Source organism: Ahaetulla prasina, chromosome 1 (assembly GCF_028640845.1).
Source record: "Ahaetulla prasina isolate Xishuangbanna chromosome 1, ASM2864084v1, whole genome shotgun sequence".
In the NCBI taxonomy this organism is placed as follows: Eukaryota; Metazoa; Chordata; class Lepidosauria; order Squamata; family Colubridae; genus Ahaetulla; species Ahaetulla prasina.
The window spans coordinates 181242838-181263115 of record NC_080539.1 but is presented as its reverse complement, the minus strand read 5'-3'; the positions used below and the strand labels follow the sequence as shown (position 1 = coordinate 181263115).

Here is a 20278-nt window from a genome sequence, read left to right as displayed (position 1 = left end):
CAGAGAACAAGAAAACGGCACAGCCCTCCTCCCATATATAAAAGGCACCACAGACAGAATCAGCAAGATCCTCCACAAACATAACATCAAGACAGCATTCTGCACAAACCAAAAAATATCCACCATCCTAAGAAACCCCAAAGACAAAATTGAGTTAGAAAATCAAGGAGTATATGAAATCCCATGCACCGCCTGCCCCACCACATACATCGGACAAACCAACAGAAGAATAAGTGCACGCATTGAAGAACACAAGAACTCAGTCAAAAAAGAGGAACCAACTTCTTCCCTGGTCCAACACTTTAAAGTCACAGGACACGATATTGACTTTAAAAAGACCAGAACTATCGCCAAAACTGAACACTTTAACAACAGAATAATCAGAGAAGCCATCGAGATAGAAAAACGCCCACACAGCATGAACAAACGAGATGATACCTCCCGCCTACCAGCCATTTGGAAACCCGCCCTTATTGACAAACGAGTCCTTAACACGAGGAATGACACCAGACCCACACTCACGAGGCCCACACAGGATGTCACCACCACACATCCACCCAGAAAGCAGACCCAAACCCACACTGATCAGGAAGCACCACCAAGGACCAGAAGCCAGACCGCAGCTGCAACATTAGCCATTTCAAACCCCTCTAATCCATACATGCAGCAGACTGACACCCACTATGAAGATGTAGCATGACCACGAACACGAAGCCAAACAGCAGCAGTGCAGCTCACCAGCTCAGATCCCCCTGCAACTCAGACTAATCTGAGCAGAACCAAGCCCCACCCAAACAGGACACACCCCAGCCAATCAGAGCACAAAAACCCCATCCAATCAGAGCACAGCCAAGCTCCCACCCAATCAGTTCAAACCCCACTAGCAGTTAAAAGGAAGAAACAGCTGCAATCACACATTGCTCCCAGAAGCACGGTTGAAGCCTGAAGATGACGAATGAGACTTCAAACGCCGCCAAGACACTTCCAATTTTACGGGAGAAAACCCGAATAACCAAAGACCTACATACAAACACCGTGAAAACCTCAGAAAACAAATATATATATATATATATATATATATATATATATATATATATATATATATATATATATATATATATATATATATATATTTATTTCCAGGTCTTGGCGGCGTATTTGGGTCTTTTCCCGTGTAAGGTTAAGAGTACCTTGCCGATGTTTCGACGAGGTCAATCAAGATGCAACCACACAGCCAACCAACCCGCTTACAGCAACAAAGCCAACACTCCATACACCCCCATCAGTATTTATAGAGAGACGGCAGCTCCGACCACACTTTGCTTGCACAAGCACGAAGCTGCAAGCACCAGCCTGAAGATGACGAGTGAGACCTCATTGAAATGTCGCCAAGATGCTCTCAGCTTTACACTGGAAAAGACCCGAATATGCCAAGACCTACATACCTATACCCGTGAAAACCTATGAAAACATATATATATTAAATCAATACAATAAAAATATATATAGAATATATTCACACTGCTGAATTTCTTATGGAACTTGAGTATTTTTACAGGATAATAGCAATAGCACTTAGACTTATATCTAAGAGCTTTACAGCCCACTCTAAACGATTTACAGAGTCAGCATATTGCCCCCAAAAGTTTGGGTCTTCATTTTACCAACCTTGAAGGATGAAGGGTGAGTTAACCTTGAACCTGGTGAGATTTGAACTGCCAAATTGCAGTCAGTCAGCAGTCAGCAGAAGTAGCCTGCAGTACTGCATTCTAATTACTGTGCCACTACAGGTCTAAGAAGAAATGGATGGATTTCTTGAGTAATCATTGTAGAAAACAAAACACAAATATACATTTGTAAAATTATGACTGAAGTTGGGTGGAGAATGAATGATGGCTTAGTTAAGGGTGGGAATCAGTGTTAGAGCTGACCTCTAACTTCAAGTATCTCCAGGTAGGCCAGGAAAACTTCTCTCTGGCACTTTGGAAAGCCACCACTGTCCATGTTCTTGAACTTGATGGATCAAAGATCTGATTCAGGATTAAGGAAAGGAGTCTGTTGAGAAATTAGACAGCATCTAAATTTAATGAAATAAATAAATCTACCTTTATTTTGTAATACATAGTCTCATTATTTTTCGATCTTTTCTACTTGGATATCTGACATAGTGTGATAACTAATTAATAAAATATTATCATCAATCAATAAATCAATAAATAAAATTGAATGAAATTAATAAAATTATGGCAGCATAACTCTTTGCTATGAAATACAGTTTAAATAAATAAACAGGTCAGATTGTTTGTTGTCGCAGGAGGTAAGGGTTTATTGCTTTTTTTTTAATTTGGGGTTTTACTTCGGCAAGCCACCCAGCATCACTATGAATGAGTTGGGTGCCCATATAAATTTTCTTGATAAATAAATGCTTCTGTGCTGTGAGTTAACAAAAATGTGTATAGAAGCAGAGAAATCTGGCATCAGCTTTTCCTCTGCTCCTCCTTAGAAAATGGAGCCTAAGTGAAGTCCAAAATTACCACGGAATCCTGTTCACACACAGTGAAAGGAATGGAAGGAGTTTGTACTGAGGAAATTCAGGATTCGTTGCTTACAATCCTGTTCCCAGGAAATCAGTCTCCCCCCCAATCAGATTTTTTTCCAAAGTTGACATTAAACCTCATATGGTCTGCAAGCTTGGTATCCATTTAAACAAACACATGTGCAATGTGCACAGCAGGAGCTACCTTCCAACTGCTTTAGGAAATTATAGTATGTATCCTGAAAAATGTTGAATTCAGCATCTTAAAATAGCCTCGTGGACAACTCAAATAAAAGTGCAGCACAGATTTATTTCAAGGCAATTGGGAAAGAGAGAGAAAAGTGCAACATTCCCCATGCCTCCCGCTCTCCTCTGTCTCAGAGATCAGAAAGCCTACGCCTGCTCTCTAGGCAAAAACAATAGCAATACTTGATCTTTCTTTTCTTGGGGGAACTTTCTTTTTCAAGTTTTTTATTTTATATTACATATACATATCAACTTCCAATGGCAACTCAGTGGTCTACTGAATTTCTCAGAATCTCGAAATAAATAAAGGAGAACTACAGTTAAATCAAAAACACTTTGAGATGTGGATTTTGATTATAGTCTAAAGCTGTGTGATTTGGGAAATGGGAAGAACTTGACAGAAACCCCTAAAAACTGTGCCTGCACTATATTACACAGAGGAAAAGATAAAGAGGAGACATCTTCTGCAAGCAATGAAGCTGCCTCTTGGCTTCATGTTCTGCTAATGTTCAGTATTTTTAAATGTAAGAGGAATGCATCTCCAAGCCTCTTTCAGATTCTGTTGATTACAAACCTAGGATTCTTGCCACTTAAGTTGAATTGAGGAGCTGAGAAATGCATAAAACAAAGCTGCTGAACATTTTGAAGAAGAACCAGAAGTAGAAAGAAAAGCCATTTGACCCCTCCCTCTTAATCTTCAGTATTCTACTATCGCACTGTACATTTCTTTTCATTATGGTATGTTCATGACTGCAAAGTTCAAACACTTACACCAAGCTGCTGACTTCAGTGTTAGTTGCAATGCCCATCCAGTCTAAGATGTACCAAAGCCCTAGGCAAGGGTATTCTATAGATTAAGGAACAACTGATTCTGAGAATAATTCATCATAAACAAGTGAAATATATGAGTTGGTTCAGAGGTGGCATTCAGCAGGTTCTGACCAGTTCTGGAGATCCGATAGCGGAAATTTTGAGTAGTTTGGAGAACCAGTAAATATCACCTCTGACTGACCCACCCCCTCTATTCTCTGCTTCCTGAGTCCCAGCTGATTGGGAAGAAAACGAGATTTTGCAGTATCCTTCCCCTGCCACGCTCACCAAACCACGCCCACCAAACCATGCCACGCCCACAGAACCAGTAGTAAAAAATTTAAATCCCGCCACTGGGTTGGTTCTGCCATACATTTGCTGCAGACATTTTAGGGTCCACCTACCATTGACTATGACAGGCAATAGGCCATTTGTAGGCTTGAAGACATTATTTGAGTAGGGACCTTTATGTAGGGAACCTTGGGAATTGTGCCCTATGGGAGCAGGTCAGGGATACCATGATATCCTTTTCCAAATGGAAAATTTGGTTCCTGCCATGTGCTCTGGAATGTTTCCAGATATGTGTGGGATAAAAAAGGAAATTGATGGGCTGGCAGTGCACCCCTCTTCAGTTTGCAAGGAAAAGTTGGAACAGGGATTTGCTCTTGTGATAAAAGGCAGCTCATTCACCCAGGACCCATCCCAGTTGGCACACTTCTTTTGGAGGCAGAATATTTTCCATACCTTCAGGGGTTCCTGAAAGTGGGAATTACTGAAGCTGGTTACATAACTATAATGGAAGGAGGTCTATTTACAGGACATAGAGGGAGAGGCAAAGCCTGGGATTTAGAAATTCTCAGATGGCGATTCAAAGAGCAGATGCTCTGTGCTTGTGTCCATGTGAAGAAAGGATAAAGGAAGTGAGTTCAAAGTAGCATCCTCATGGGCAAAGTGCAAACAAATGAGAGAAAAAGAGAGGGGGAAAGGAGTAAATACTTTATGAGCTACACCCCTACTACTTCCTAGTAGGTCAGTTGGGTGTTATATATGGAAAGAGCAGCATAGAAGCCTGATACATTTCTAATGTTATCCTTGTAGAGTGAGTCAATCTCCTTTTCTGTAGCTTTTCTCCATTTATCTCCTTCAATGGCTGAATCTTTCCACATGTTTTATTATTAATTACACATTACTATTAAACTTCTCATCGTTCCTATCACCCATCTCCTCCCACTTATGACTGTATTGTTCATACAGTCCTTGTTGCTGGTATCCTTAAGATTTATATTGATTGTTTCTCTATAACTATCATTAAGTGTTGTACTTGATGATTCTTGATGAATGTATCATTTCTTTTATGTACTCCGAGAGCATATGCACCAAGACAAATTCCTTGTGTGTCCAATCACACTTGGCCAATAAAGAATTCTATTCTATTCATGTTCCCTCTTAGCAAGATAGGTCATGCTTCCTGGTGGACCTTTGGTTAGATCTCTTGGAGCATCTGGTCTCTGCTGCTCTCCTTCTGGATTTGCTGCACTGTCAACTTCTTGGCATACAGTGAAGACCTCCTCTGAAGCTAGTTGTCTCTGCTTACTATTTGCTTGGAAATGAGGAACAAAATTTGAAACATCATGTTTACTTTTCCCATTCATTAAAATAAGCAATGCTTATTTTCATCAAAATAAGCAATGCTTATACTTAATGGTTTGCATAGAAGGAATTAGAATTTTTTATAAATATAAAACACGAGAATTAAGAAAACAAAATTCAGAGTGAAGATCCTTTCCTGATAACTTGGGTCCTTTCTTAAAGGAAAAAAATCAATAAGGGTCAAGAACAAATTTTAAAATTGCCGTGGATAATCCCCCTTTAGCAGTTTTTAGCCCCTGAAGCATTCAAAACATGAAACTATTTAACAAAACAGTTAAATAATTCTCCATATAGACATATAGAGTGTATATCTTTTGAATATCCGAAAGCTTTCACACTGTCAGTCCATATCAGTCTCATATCTGCTATTTTCTCAGAAACTGTGGGTGTGAGGTTTCTTTTTAGAAATCCATTAAGTGATGATTATGTCCAGATATGCCTGTCAACTAATAGGAAATGTTTCTGTATATGAAAATATGTTCTGATTTTGGAGATGGAAAAATGCATGAAATGGAGAATCCAAATTTAGAAATGCTTTTTCATTTCTGAAAGCTCTTGTGAAAATCTCCAAATCTGGTTATAGGCCATCAACTTTCATAAGTGGCTATCTTGTTTTTACACTATAATAAATCCTCAATATTTTGTGGTTCTGTACTATGAGAATTTTTCTAATATGCTTCTCTATCTATCTATGAGTCTATAATGTCTAAGATATACACAGGGAAATCTCGGTCTATCGATTAAAAGTGGCTGCATGCTTTCTCCATCTACCTCTTACTCCAGTCACAGTCCCACTCCCTTGTTTTCAGGCAAGAATAAAGCTCTTCCTTGCAATCATCTCAACTTGCTAAGAACGTCTCACTGTGGCTCCTCTGGCATTCTTCAGAACAGAAAGCACTAAATGTTGCAGCGAGAGCTTTGCTTATATTCCTCTTCTCAATTTTTATTTTTATTTATTTATCTATGCCACATCTTGCAGGTGGTGGGGATCAGGGGAAGGTTCTCCTTGTTTTTGAAATGTGTTTTCAGAATTTTCATCGTTTCCTAGACTCTTCCAGTTAACAAGTCCTCCTTTCATACTGCACTGCATCTGTGCAGTGCAGTATACTTTTTCAGGACACTGTTCTGCAAGGAATTGCTTGCGTTAACTACTTTGTATTTATCTGTCAATCTTGCATCGTACGCCTCATCATTTCAGTTAGGGAACAACTTTTCTTGGCCACTCCATTCTCTTGTATAGTATGGGCCATTGTGGTTTCATGACACTACATCATTTATCTTCCACACCTTCTAATTCGAATGGTCCGTTTTCCTGGAAAGTACTTTTCATAATTCTCAGTAACATAATAATGATTGCCTTTAAATCTTACATCACATCCTTTTTCTATAATATATTTTGCTGAGAGCAGACTTCTCCAGATTTGGAACATATAAAGCATCTCAACTGTTAAACTGAGCATTTTTCCTTTTGCCTAATGCTCAATGAAAGCTTACAGAATCTGAGTTGATATTTTAGTTGATGTTTTATCTGTCTGACAAGTAAGTGGTTGACTTACATTCTTTCAATTCAATTAATCGCTCTTCCCCGTGAAATTAGAATTTCAGACAGAATAAAAACAGGCACCATTTGATCGCTGGTTTATTGTGAGATTCATTGTTTTATCTCTTTTCTAGCTTTTTCTTACATTGTACACGGTCCATATTTTTGGAATATAGTCTGATAAATTTGCTTTGTTTCTCTTTCCTAAGAAAATTATGTAGCAAATGACTGCAGTCATTGCAAATGAAGCATTTTCTTTCTTTTCTCAAATTCTTTATCAAATTGCAATTTGCTTTCAAGAGGCATGAAAATTACAGTCTTGTAAAAGGTTTATCATGAAATTAGTGCCTGCTTCCTCTTTCATTTCTGTTGAATGTATCACAGCTTAATAATTTGTAGACAATGAATTCAGAATTTTATTTATTTATTTATTTATTGTTTCAATTTCTATACCGCCCTTCTCCCAAAGGACTCAGGGCGGTTTACAGCCAAAGTAAAGACAGTTAGTACAATTTTTAGGACCAGTTTAAAAGGAAAATTTAGAGTTGGTTGAAGAACTTAAAACCAATAAAACCCCTTATTAAAACCCCACTAGGCCAGTCCTGCACGGTGAAACAAAAATGTTTTCAGCTCGCGTTGAAAGGTCCGAAGATCAGGGAGTTGACGGATACCTGGTGGTAACTTGTTCCAGAGGGTTGGTGCCCCCACAGAGAAGGCCCTCCCCCTGGGCGCCGCCAGCCGACATTGAGTGGCCGACGGCACCCTGAGGAGAACCTCCCTATGGGAGCACACTGGTCGATGGGAGGTCGCCGGTAGCAGCAGGCGGTCCCATAAGTAACCCGGTCCTATGCCATGGAGCACTTTGAAGGTGGTAACTAACACCTTGAATTGCACCCGAAAGATCACCGGAAGCCAGTGCAGCCTGCGCAGGAGAGGTGTTATATGGGAGCAACGAGTCGCTCCCTCTATCACCCATGCGGCCGGATTCTGAAATAATTGGAGTCTTCGGGTGCTCTTCAAGGGAAACCCCATGTAGAGAGCATTGCAATAGTCCAGACGAGAAGTGATGAGGGTGTGAGTGACTGTGCACAAGGAATCCCGGTGCAAGAAAGGACGCAACTGGCGTATCAGGCGGACCTGGTAAAAAGCTCCTCTGGCGACGGCTGTCAAATGCTCTTCCAATGACAGTCGTGCATTCAGAAGGACGCCCAGATTGCAGACCTTCTCTGTGGGGGCCAATGACTCGTCCCCCACAGACAGCGATGGCCTCAGCTGATTATACCGGGACGCCGGCATCCACAGCCACTCAGTCTTGGCGGGGTTGAGTTGAAGCCTGTTTTTCCCCATCCAGACCCGCACGGCCTCCAGACAATGGGACATCACCTCAACGGCTTCGCTGGGGTGGTTGGGAGTGGAAATGTACAACTGCGTCTCATTAGCGTACAGATGACATCGCACCCCAAAACCACGGATGATCTCGCCCAGCGGCTTCATATAGATATTGAACAGGAGAGGCGAGAGAACCGACTCCTGGGGCACCCCACATAAGAGGTGCCTTGCGGTCGATCTCTGCCCCCCTGCCAACACTGTCTGTGACCGGTCAGAGAGGAAGGAGGAGAACCACCGAAAAACGGTGCCCCCCACTCCCAGCCCCCCTAGCCGCAGCAGCAAGATACCATGGTTGATGGTATCAAAAGCCGCTGAAAGATCTAATAGGACCAGGACAGAAGAACAGCCTCTGTCCCGGGCCCTCCAGATATCATCCACCAACGCGACCAAAGCCGTTTCAGTGCTGTACCCAGGCCAGAAGCTGGACTGGAACAGGTCCAGATAGACAGTTTCATCCAGGTACTGAGGGAGCTGATGCGCTACCACACTCTCAACAACCTTCGCCACAAAATGAAGGTTGGAGACTGGACGGTAGTTTGATAAAACAGCTGGATCCAGGGAGGGCTTCTTGAGGAGGGGTCTCACTACAGCCTCTTTCAAGGCTGTAGGGAAGACACCCCCTCTCAGAGAAGCATTAACAATTCCCTGGAGCCAGCCTCGTGTAACCTCCTGCGTGGCCAGTACCAACCAGGAGGGACACGGGTCCAATAAATATGTGGTTGCATTCAGCCTCCTCAGTACCCTGTCCATGTCATCAGGAGCCACAGTGTCAAACTCCTCCCAGATGACAGCCTCAATAGCTGCCTCCATCATCCCATCTGAGACTACCCAATCTGTGTCCAGCCCATCCCGAATCTGAGCGATTTTATCGTGCAGATATTGTCCAAAGTCCTCAGCACGGCCTTGCAAGGAGTCTTCCCTAACTCCCTGAGTAAGAAGGGAGCGGGTCACCCTAAACAAGGCTGCTGGGCAGTTATCTGCCGACGCAATAAGAGCAGAGAAATACTCACGTTTCTCTGATCCTATCGCCACTAGGTAGGTCTGAATTTGAGACCTTACTAGTGTTCGATCAGGTTCAGAACGGCTGGCCCTCCAATTATTCTCTAGGCATCTTTTCCGGCGCTTCATCTCTCTCAACTCCTCGGAATACCAAGGACCCGGTCGAGACCGGCGCCGGGTCAGAGGCTGCAAAGGCACGACACGGTCCAAGGCCCCGCCCTTTCCCAGGCGGCGACGAGTTCTTCAGCCGAGTCGTGGGCTAGGTCCTCAGGAAGTGGCCCAAGCTCCATCAGAAACCTCTCTGGGTCCATCAGGCGCCTGGGACGGAACCAACATGTCGGTTCCGTCTCCCTGCGGTGCGGGATAGCAGTTTGAACGTCCAACTGAAGCAGAGAATGATCCGACCATGACAAGGGTAGAGTGACTAAGTCCCTTGATTCTAGATCATTCAGCCACTGTCCAGAGATAAAAATTAAGTCCAGAGTGTTTCCCCCAATGTGAGTGGGACCATCAACTAATTGGGTCAGGTCCAAGGCCATCATGGAAGCCATGAACTCCCGAGCTACAGTAGATGACTCACCAAGCAATGGTAGGTTGAAGTCCCCCATAACCATAAGTCTGGGGGTATCAACCACCAACTCGGCTATTACCTCCTAATGACCCTTTCTCCTTCCAAAGGCATATGAAAAATCGAGATTGTGGATCTTTTCTCATGAGATGGTGAGTTGATTTTAATCTCTTAAAGATGGAGTCATTCATCACTAGGCAGATTATTTTAGTTGCTTTGTCAATTGAAGCACTCAGGTTCTTTGCTCCTGCCTGCTTTGATGGGACTCTCTTTGGCACAAAAGTAACTTCAAGAGAAGTTTCACCCTAAATGAGGGTGAAATGAGGAAGAGTTCTAATCCTTCCATTCCTCCATGAGTCGGAGTGTCCCCGAGTCTGTTTCTGAAAACCTTTTGCTTTTCTTCCTTCAACAGTTCAGGAGACTCACCCTTTCCCTCTTCTTATGGAAGCTCTTTACATCTTTATTACTGTCACTTGAGCCAATAATTTCATTTAAAATGAATTATTCTCTGTACGTGAACCAACTTTCCTGGAGCAGGAATCTTACCTGAGAAACATTAGTAAAACAATTTTTATAACAGATTTATTTACAGGGAGATATGCAGACATAGGAAAAGAGGGAGCATGGAGAATATACATATACTATATCTGAACTTAGCTTTTACCCCTTGGAAATTATGAGATGCCGAGGAGTCAGTACCCATTGTATTTAGTCCTAAAACACTGGATTCCCACCTGGCTATAAAAAGGCTTTCTATGAATCCATTGTTGTTTACTTTACTTACTCTGAAAGTAAATAGGGCAAGTCTTCAAAAAAAGTTTGTCATCACAGCATACTCTGTCTAAGGAGCTTTCGGTAAGCACATCATGCTTATGGAAGGGAGAGAGAGGGAGGTGAGCGAGAGAGATCCACATCAAGGATAGCTGAGTGAGGTATGTAACTGACAAGAAAACTTTGCAGTCCTATTTTTTATTTATTGTTAAAATTATTTGCTGCCCATTGTGGCAATTTTAGGGTGTGTCAAATTTTTCAACTTTTAATTTCCAAACATTAGGGGTGCTCAAAAATTGTGACATGCCTTGGGGATTGTAAAGATGTTTTGGTTACTTCAAAGTGCTTGGTAAGTAACTACATAAATATCATAACTTTTTAACATTTTGTTTGTTTCATATGGGGCTACTCTGGGTAACTACGTTGCATAATACTCTAGGAAAGAAGAAAGAAAGAAAGAAAGAAAGAAAGAAAGAAAGAAAGAAAGAAAGAAAGAAAGAAAGAAAGAAAGAAAGAAAGAAAGAATTCTTAGGTCTATTTGTATATGAGCTTACTTTTTCCAGCAACAGAAAGACTGATTTTCAGTTGCAATATTTTTTCTAACAAATCTTTCTTTTGAGAACACATGCTACCAATAACTTAGAACTGATGATGATGCACTTTTCAAATTTTACTACAGAAACATAGGATGAATCATGAGATCTACAGACTACAGTGATCATAGATTTGAAAGGCCTGGATTGAAGCTGATTGGTGGAATCAGAAAATAAATCAAATATTGTAAATCTAGGCTATTGAGTCTGTTGATGGACAAGGAGAAAAAAGAACCAGACAATTTATAAGATTATACGTTTCAATGATTACTATTGTGAAAACTGTCCAAAATACTAAAAATGAAGACACTCAAAGAGGTAAATGATATTAATAATAATAATAATAATAATAATAATAATAATAATAATAATAATAATAATAATAATAATAATAATAATAATAATAATAATAATAATAATAATAATTTAATTTGTATACCGCCCTTCTCCCGAAGGACTCAGGGCGGTTTACAGCCAAGATAAAATACAATGAAAACACATACAATACTAAAAACAGACATTAAAAAACTTATTAAATTTGGCCCAATTTTAAAATACAATCAAACCTTATAAAATTAATAAAAATTAAAACCCATAAAATCAGCTAAAAAAATTAAAATTCAAGCCAGTCCTGCATGACGGAATAAATAAGTCTTAAGTTTGCGGCGAAAGGTCCGAAGGTCTGGTAGTTGTCGAAGTCCAGGGAAAAGTTTGTTCCACAGGGTAGGAACCCCCACAGAGAAGGCCCTTCCCCTGGGGGCCGCCAATCGACATTGCTTGGCTGACGGCACCCTAAGGTGTCCCTCTCTGTGAGAACGCACAGGTCGATGGGAGGTACAAGATGGCAGTAGACAGTCCCGTAAGTATCCCAGTCCTAAGCCATGGAGCGCTTTAAAGGTGGTAACCAATACCTTGAAGCGCACCCGAAAGACAACAGGTAGCCAGTGCAGTCTGCGCAGGATGGGTGTTACATGGGAGCTCTGAACCGCTCCCTCTATCACCTGCGCAGCTGCATTCTGGACTAACTGGAGCCTCCGGGTGCTCTTCAAGGGGAGCCCCATGTAGAGAGCATTGCAGTAATCCAAGCGAGAGGTAACAAGAGCATGAGTGACCGTGCATAGGGCATCCCGGTCAAGGAAGGAGCGCAACTGGCGAATCAGGCAGACCTGATAAAAAGCTCTCCTGGACACGGTCGTCAAGTGATCTTCAAAAGACAACCACCCATCCAGGAGAACGCCCAAGTTGTGCACCCTTTCCATCGGGGCCAATGACTCGCCCCCAACAGTCAGCCGCGGCTGCAGCTGACTGTACCGGGGTGCCGGCATCCACAGCCACTCCGTCTTGGAGGGATTAAGCTTGAGCCTGTTTCTCCCCATCCAGACCTGTACGGCTTCTAGACACCGGGACAGTACTTCGATGGGGTGGCCTGGGGTGGAAAAGTACTGCTGCGTATCATCAGCATACAGTTGGTACCTCACCCCAAAACCACTGATGATCTCACCCAGCGGCTTCATATAGATGTTGAACAGGAGAGGCGAGAGAATCGACCCCTGCGGCACCCCACACGTGAGGCGCCTCGGGGTCGATCTCTGCCCCCTTGCCAACACCGTCTGCGACCGGTCACAGAGATAGGAGGAGAACCACCGATAAACGGTGCCTCCCACTCCCAAACTCCCCAGCCGGTGCAGCAGGATACCATGGTCGATGGTATCAAAAGCCACTGAGAGGTCTAATAGGACCAGGGCAGAAGAATAATCCCTGTCCCTGACCCTCCAGAGATCATCAACCAATGCGACCAAAGCCGTCTCCGTACTGTATTCGGGTCAAAAGCTGGACTGGAACGGGTCTAGATAGACAGTTTCATCCAGGTATTGGGGTAATTTGATTTGATTTTAAAACTATGTCTGTGAGAAAGTGGACATGAAAACAAGGAAGACATGTTCTCCTTTCGCAGGACCTCTGGTTATCCTACCCTTGAGAGATCTCCTGCAGAATTTTGTTAAGGGTGAACACAAGTAGCATGGAAGGAACTGTTCAACTTAAGTGGGGTTATAAACACGCCCAATAACTTTGCAAAGGTCAGTAGGCCCAAAATATGTTTGTATCATGTTTGCCAGGAGGCTCCAAAGCATTGTAATGCACAGGAAGGATGTTTTTAGTCCATTCAGTGCAGCATTTCTGGGAGCCTTTCTAAGATGATTTTGCTACTCCTCCAGCTCATAATACAACCCAAAGGCTGTAGGTGTTGAGATGGTTGTTCTGGTGAAGAAGAAGCAACATAGACAGACAGTGCTGTGAACCTCAAACTGGCACAACCTTGTGATGTGCTGCAGCTGGAAGGGATTAAACTGCTTGAGGGATCTTGCTCCACAGCCTCATCTAACATTGCTATCACTCTCAGACGTTTCCTTTAAAGGAGTGAAAAAGAATAGTGGTTTTGCAGTTGGGCTGCTACTGATAAAAGCGGACCAGATTGTTTTTTCTGGCCACCACAGCAACTGGTTTCACACCTTTAATTCCTGCCAGAAAGACATCAGTGGGAAATTCTGCCCACATTTGTTCTGCAAAGCGGAGCCTTCAAACTTTGTATTGCTCTTTTGGGGTTGTTATTTTTTAATTACTGTTATTATTTCCATCTATGGATCAGACATTCCCGCTTCTTCCTTTTGCTATTTAAAGGATTGGTTAAAATTCTTTACTGTTCTTTTGTACTTTTGGTGCAACAATCTTTGTTAGCCCTTTGTTAGTACTTGTCTGGTTACCTGGGTAAGGAAATGTCTGTAGGAAAACAACCAATTCAGAGAGCACCAAGGACTCCTCAGTTCATCCTTGAGTTACAAATATTTTCTTCTATTAATAAGTCTTTTTAAGAATGCTCTCTGTTTTATTTCTGTATGGAATATAGGGAAACCCTATATGTTTGCCTGCAAAAGCCTGTGCCGCTCATAGAAATACATATTATTCAACAAAAACAAAAAGCTACGTGGCCTAGTGGATACCAAAGAGTGGCAACTGTGGGCATATTGGTGCTTGAAGCATCTTGCTGGTCCACCTTGTACTGCAATGTAGCAGGAAAGCTCATTCTCAGGCTGGCATTTTTCATCTTCTTAAATGGCAAGAGTGAATTTTTTGCGTAGAGCCACACCATCCAACGGCGTGGCATCCCTCTTCCTGTTTTCTGTCCTTACTGTGTCCAAGAATAGTTTTGGTATTGAGAGATGAAGCCCCTACTGAATTGCTAGTACCCGTATGCAAGTAGCCCACTTACAATTTTTCATTTAACGACCATTTGAAATTACAATGGCAGTGAAAAAAGTTACAACTGGTCTTCACACTTACAACTGTTGCAGCTTTCATGTGGTCATATGATTGAAATATGGGTACTTGGCAACTGGCATGTACTTATGATGGTTGCAGCATCTCGGTGTCATGTGATCAGCATTTGCAAACTTCCCAGCTGGGTTCTGACAAGTAAATTCAATGGGGGAAGCTGAACTGGCTTAACAACCATGTGATTCACTTAAAAACTGCAGTGACTTGATTAAAAACTGTGACAAAAAAGTCATAAAATTGAGCATGACCAATTTAACAACTGCCTTGCTTAGCAATTAGAATTCTGAGCCCAATTGTGGTCATTAGTCAAAGACTACCTATATGTTCTGGATGCAAAACATATATGTTCATGCTGCCCAATATTCCTCTTTTGAATGCAGTGATTCCCACTTCCTCATGTCATATCCTTTGCCAGCCTCCTCTGTTTAGGAGCAGGTTTTCAAGGACACAAGAAGAATACCAAGGTAGAAACGAAACACATTCATCCTTAATCCCCATTCATTGTAGGTAATCCAGGAGGATACCATGACTGAAGGTATCAAAAGCCACCAAGAAATCTAATAAGAACACTTCCTCCCTCAAGGTCTTCAAAAAGGAAATCTACTTGAGTAAGCAAGTATTTTACAATCCCATGCCTAGGCCTGAACCTGAACAGAAAACTCATTTCCTCTGGAGTTAAATCCCCAGTAAATGCTCCACAATCTTCCTTAAAAAGGAAAAGTTAGACGCTGGGCAATCATTATCATAAAGTCCTGGATCCAGGGACCTTCCAAGCTGCTGGTATCACCCCTTCCTAAAGTAAAGCAATGACAATCAGTTTCAAATCTTTATTGTCAGTGCACAACATATGTACAATGAGATTGGCTGAGCTCCCTCAGTGCATCCCCCCACCCAACACAATACAACTCACAGTGAAGACAGAAAATCCCTAACCCAATAAATCATATTAACAAAACACCCAGGCCTATTGCACCAGTGTGAATATGTTACATGTTGCCCCAATATCTCCATCTAGGTTGCCACACAAAGCACAGCTAAGGTAAAAGGGAATAGGGATACAGGCCAAGCACACATGTGGGAGGGATCGTACCAAAGAGCACTTTATCCACTTCCTGATAAATCACAGGCCAAAAAGAATGTAACAGTGCAGTCAGGACTTTTAAGCAACTGTATTGGCAAATTGGTGAGCCAAAGAATCATAGTCAGCAAACAGCCAGCCAGGTCTTCCTGAACATCTTTTCTTATTATAGAATATATAACTATAACAAGGCAGCTGGCTGACAGCCCATGAATGTAATAAGAGAGAAGTAATGGTGCTTTGTTTATTATATATTGCTAGAGGCTCCATAGAGAATCAGTGGAATTCCCACACAGATAGTTGGGAATTTCCCCAGGTACCTTTCAGGACTATCAGGCGCCTGGACAGACTTTCTAATGGATCCCATCATGTAGTGGCACAGAGTACCAGTTGACCTTAGTTGCACCAAGAATTTCTCTGACCATCGCCATGGGGTAGGTGTAATGCCTTTCATATTTATATCATCACACAAGTGTTGCAAGGTGAACTCTATTGTGTAACTATCTTCATGTGTCAGACCAGAAATTAATTGGGATAATATATTCCCAGATATCTTTGGTTCCTATGAAATTGAAAACTTTCCCAGGTACACCCCCCCCCCCAATATTCCAATATCAACCTAGAGATGAGTTACTCATGCAGATAGCAGTGAAGGGCAAGCCAGCCCCATGAGCTGGAATTGGAAACAAAATAGGAACTAGTCAAGATCATAAAGAAGACACGGAAATATGTTTTATAAATTCAGTCCCAATTTGTCTCTTACCACAACTTTACTGACTGAAGTTTCCAAATCATCTTCAAGGGTATTGCAACAATCTCAAGAAATTACCAGGCCATAGAGGACCATTACAAGATTACTTCCTTCAATAATCCATCCCTGGCACACCAGTGTAAGGTAGTGAAAGGTTCTTCATGTCACAGAGGCCATTTGTGCTTCCAGCATTATGGATGAATTCATAAGCATCCCTAAAACATTGATTCTCGGAGAGGGGGAAAGCAACCCCATTTAAAACATATTGAAGCTAATCATTCTGGGCACAGAAGCCATCCACTAACAGCATGTGTCTTATTTGGATGGAGATCAGTTTGTTGGCCCACATAGAGTTCACCACTACAGCCAGGCACTGTTTCAGTGAGTTCACTGTCATATTTGGATTCAGTTAAAAGGAGAGATGGTATCTGAAGGAATGTTATTACTGGTTCCCTAAGGTCATCTTCAGAGGACTTCTTCCAGGTACAGGCTGAACCATGGCAGCTAGCTTCAATGAAGTAATCCTTCATTACTCTCCCCCACCCATTCTAAATTGTCTTCCAAATAAGGTATGTCTGATGCAATCTTTCTTGTGGGAAATTGATTGGAATATTTTCTGTAAACCCAGATCAAATTACAATATATCAGATTAATTCAAAACTCTATTTCACAGCTGTATTAAACTCTTGCTTTACAAGCCAAGAAGTCTTATTTTAACCACTTATGCAAAAGAAGAAATGGGAAATATATGGGCATACATACAATCTTGGATTGGTTTGTTGAAGCAAAACTATGACAACTGACTCTAATCCATAAATCTCCATTAGTGATTTACATAAGGAAAATAAATCAAGTCACACAGTCCTGCAACTTATCACCAATCAAGAAAGTGGAGGCAATCTGGCAAACATTTCACTTAGTATGATTAGGCAAAAAAGCAAAACTGTTTTGTTCTTTAGAGTTAATTCCAGTTCATAATTATTTAAAAGGCAGATGAATAAATTATTATAAACATCCCTTTCATACTCAGAATTTATTCTTTGAACTTGGTTTTATAAAATGTTGTTTATCAGGTAATGGTTGGTAGCTTTCCCCATTTTAAAACTGAGTAATTTTGTAAATATTTAGACAGAAATAATTGCTTACCACTCTTAATCCAATATATCTAGCTCATTTGCTTTGGATATTAGCATTGAAGGTACTCTATTGATGGAAATGCTATTCCCGCTTGTTTAAAGGGAACAGATCCTAAACACTAGGTTTAAGAAAACCAGGAACACAAAGAAAACTGAGAATATTCATTTATACATTTGTTGTTCAGAATCTTCTCATGTTTTTTATCATGTATGGCAGAACTTCAAGTATACCTTGGCGATAGTAGACATCATAATGTAGAATCATGGTAGTGTCCTCTTTTGCCCTTATGTCAGTGTAACTTTCATAAAATATTTAACCCTGTGTAAACAGCACTCTAATTTATTTTGGGCACATCCCAAACCATTTAGATAAACCAAGCTGTCTTATAATTTAGGGTTAGAAGTATTGAAAAATACCTTCAGCCTACTTTACATAATGTTGACCATTAGGTTTTATTCCATTTTTTCCAGGCTCCCAAATATATTTGACTTTAAAGATAAGCTATCCTTAGTTGACAACTATTTTTAGAAACACTATCCTGAATTTTTGATTTAATCTTAAATGTTGTTTGAAGCGGTTGAGTGAAAGCTGTGCCACTATACAAATACAAGATGAAGCCTGAATGCCACATATGCATGGAATATACCTTGCCAAATTAGCTTCTATCATCATTGCACTGAAAATCTAATTTCTATATGAATCTCCTTTGCTGATATAGAGGATTTGCAAGGCCAGCCAACTCAACAGTTTAGTCTGTTAGAAATACTTTATCCTTTCTTAGATTTTGTATCCCACCTTTCCATTAATATAAACATACAAACCATAAAACATAATAAAAACTATTAAAATTGAAGCAAAACCTAAAATTTTGCAAGCAAAAATCAAAGGCTCTGGGAAAGTAGTGGGATCTTGTCATTTCCCCAATACTGGGAAAGTGGGGCACAAAGGCAGCATCCCCCCCTTTGACAATTCATTCTGTAGATTGGAAAGCATACAGAAGAAGACCTTCTCTCACAGTCCATTTCTGCAGTCAACTTTCAGTCAGGAGTCTTCAAAAGAGCCTTTCCTGCTAATTTCAGCTTGTTCTCCCTCGTCCAGCATGTTATTGAGTTTAAGTGAGTTCAGGGATTGCTTTTTTTTTTTTTTATCAAACAAACGGGAGCTGAGCCTTATCAACATAATAACTTGATGATTAGTTGAACTGTGGATTGGATGAGATGATCTCAGAGTTTCCTTTTAACTCTGTCATTCTAACTTGCAGGGTTGCACTCCCCGCATCTATTTCTAGCATAGGTCATCCATATTCCAGCTGAAATCCCAAATGTAATAGGTCTATATAGTCAGTTTCCTTCTGATGCTTCTAGACCTTAAGGCCTCACTTTCCTGATCATCTTACTCTGAAATGGAAGCTTGAAAAATGGCTTATAATTACAAAGATCCAGATCCAAGAAGCACTTTCTAAATAGACAGTGCATGTTTTAAATGTTCATTTAGGGAGCATTTATCACCTCTTGCAGCCAGTCCCAATCAAACAATCCCCTCCCTCACATATACCCATGGGCCTTGTTCTCAATCTTAAGACATAAGAGCTGGAAAGGCTCAAAACAGACAAGGCCAGCAGTTTCCAAGATTATCTTCCTATGACCTGCAATACTAGAAACTGCTCCCGGGGAGCAATTTTTGTATTTCATTCATACTGAATGGGTTTGTATGAGTATATACACTTACCTCGAATAATGTAAGAGAGAGAGAAAAAAAGAAAAACAGCTATTGGGTGTACCAATGACTTTATTGATACTGATATAGTTTTGAGGTCTGTGTTCCAAGAGAAGAACGAGAAATCTGAGAGCCTACCCAACTTCTCCTGTATCAAGGGTCAGGCAAATTCCCAGAAATCACTCCTGCCACAGTCTGTAATTACATTTCACACAGTCTTTCATACCAATCTATTTTTCTAGTTAGAAGATGCAGACGTTTCCTCTTTTACAAGTCTTGCACGTTTGTGGAATCCTGTTGAGTTGTGCAAGATGAGGCAAGGTGGCTAAGAGCCCTTGCTATGATGGAAAGGTGGTGATTCATTGTCTTCAACTCTGCCAGGATGTTTCCTAGAGTGGCAGGTACCTGCTCAGAATGCGGGGGAATGTCCTGAAATGGGGGTGGTGAACAAACTGACTCTGGAGGCTGCTGTTTGATGAAACCAGCATGAACATTCTCCCCTTCACCGAGTACTGGTAAATAGGTGCTTCCGCACCGCTTCACGTGCTCAGGTGGGCCCGTTCCAAGGGTTGTTTGTTCTTCTTCCTTTCCTCTCTTTGTGGTGGTCATCACTGAGGCAAGATATGGAAGCCAGTCAATAAGGTGTGGGCCATGGCTAGGTGACCCAGCAATATTTGGAGGTGAGTAAATGCAGGGTTGTGTAACGGAAACAGAGGCACTTGGTGTTACGGTGGAAGGAAGAGCAGAATGTAGGGAGGAAATGGAAGCAGAAGGTGGATTCAGTGGGCCAGAAACGGATACCTGTGATGATTCAAGATTCAGGGCTATAGTGGAGATGGGCTGTGGTGAGGGAAATATGGAGACCTCACAACCAAATGGAGGAGATGGTGAAGGAGGAGCTGTAAGTGTTGCAGGATCTTCAGAAGATGATGGTGAAGCAGTGGCAGAGGGAGTATCTGGAGTACAAGGCTCAGAATCTGCAAAAGAAACAAGAATAACCATCCCAGGAAAAACTATTGTACAAAACAACAATCGCAGTCAACCAAGGTAGATTTTTAGAACAGATATTTGGATTCTAAAGTAAATATTCCTCTTGAGAAAAATCTTAAACCTGCAGAATGTGATACTGTCAAGTTGAACAATTCCAGCTGCTCTTGGATT

At 41.4% G+C, this 20278-nt stretch overlaps 1 protein-coding gene across 3 annotated transcripts in view; it reads right to left on the bottom strand.

Moving 5' to 3' along the window:
- Window positions 1-19202: 19202 nt before the first annotated feature.
- The window catches only part of RUNX2 (RUNX family transcription factor 2), a 257072-nt gene continuing 255996 nt past the window's right edge, over window positions 19203-20278 (bottom strand). For all 3 annotated transcript variants that reach the window (XM_058183448.1, XM_058183482.1, XM_058183455.1), the window contains one exon: window positions 19203-20094. In XM_058183448.1, the coding sequence (XP_058039431.1) occupies window positions 19385-20094 (710 nt within the window). In that variant the 3' untranslated portion in view covers window positions 19203-19384. The remainder of the gene's footprint in view (window positions 20095-20278) is intronic.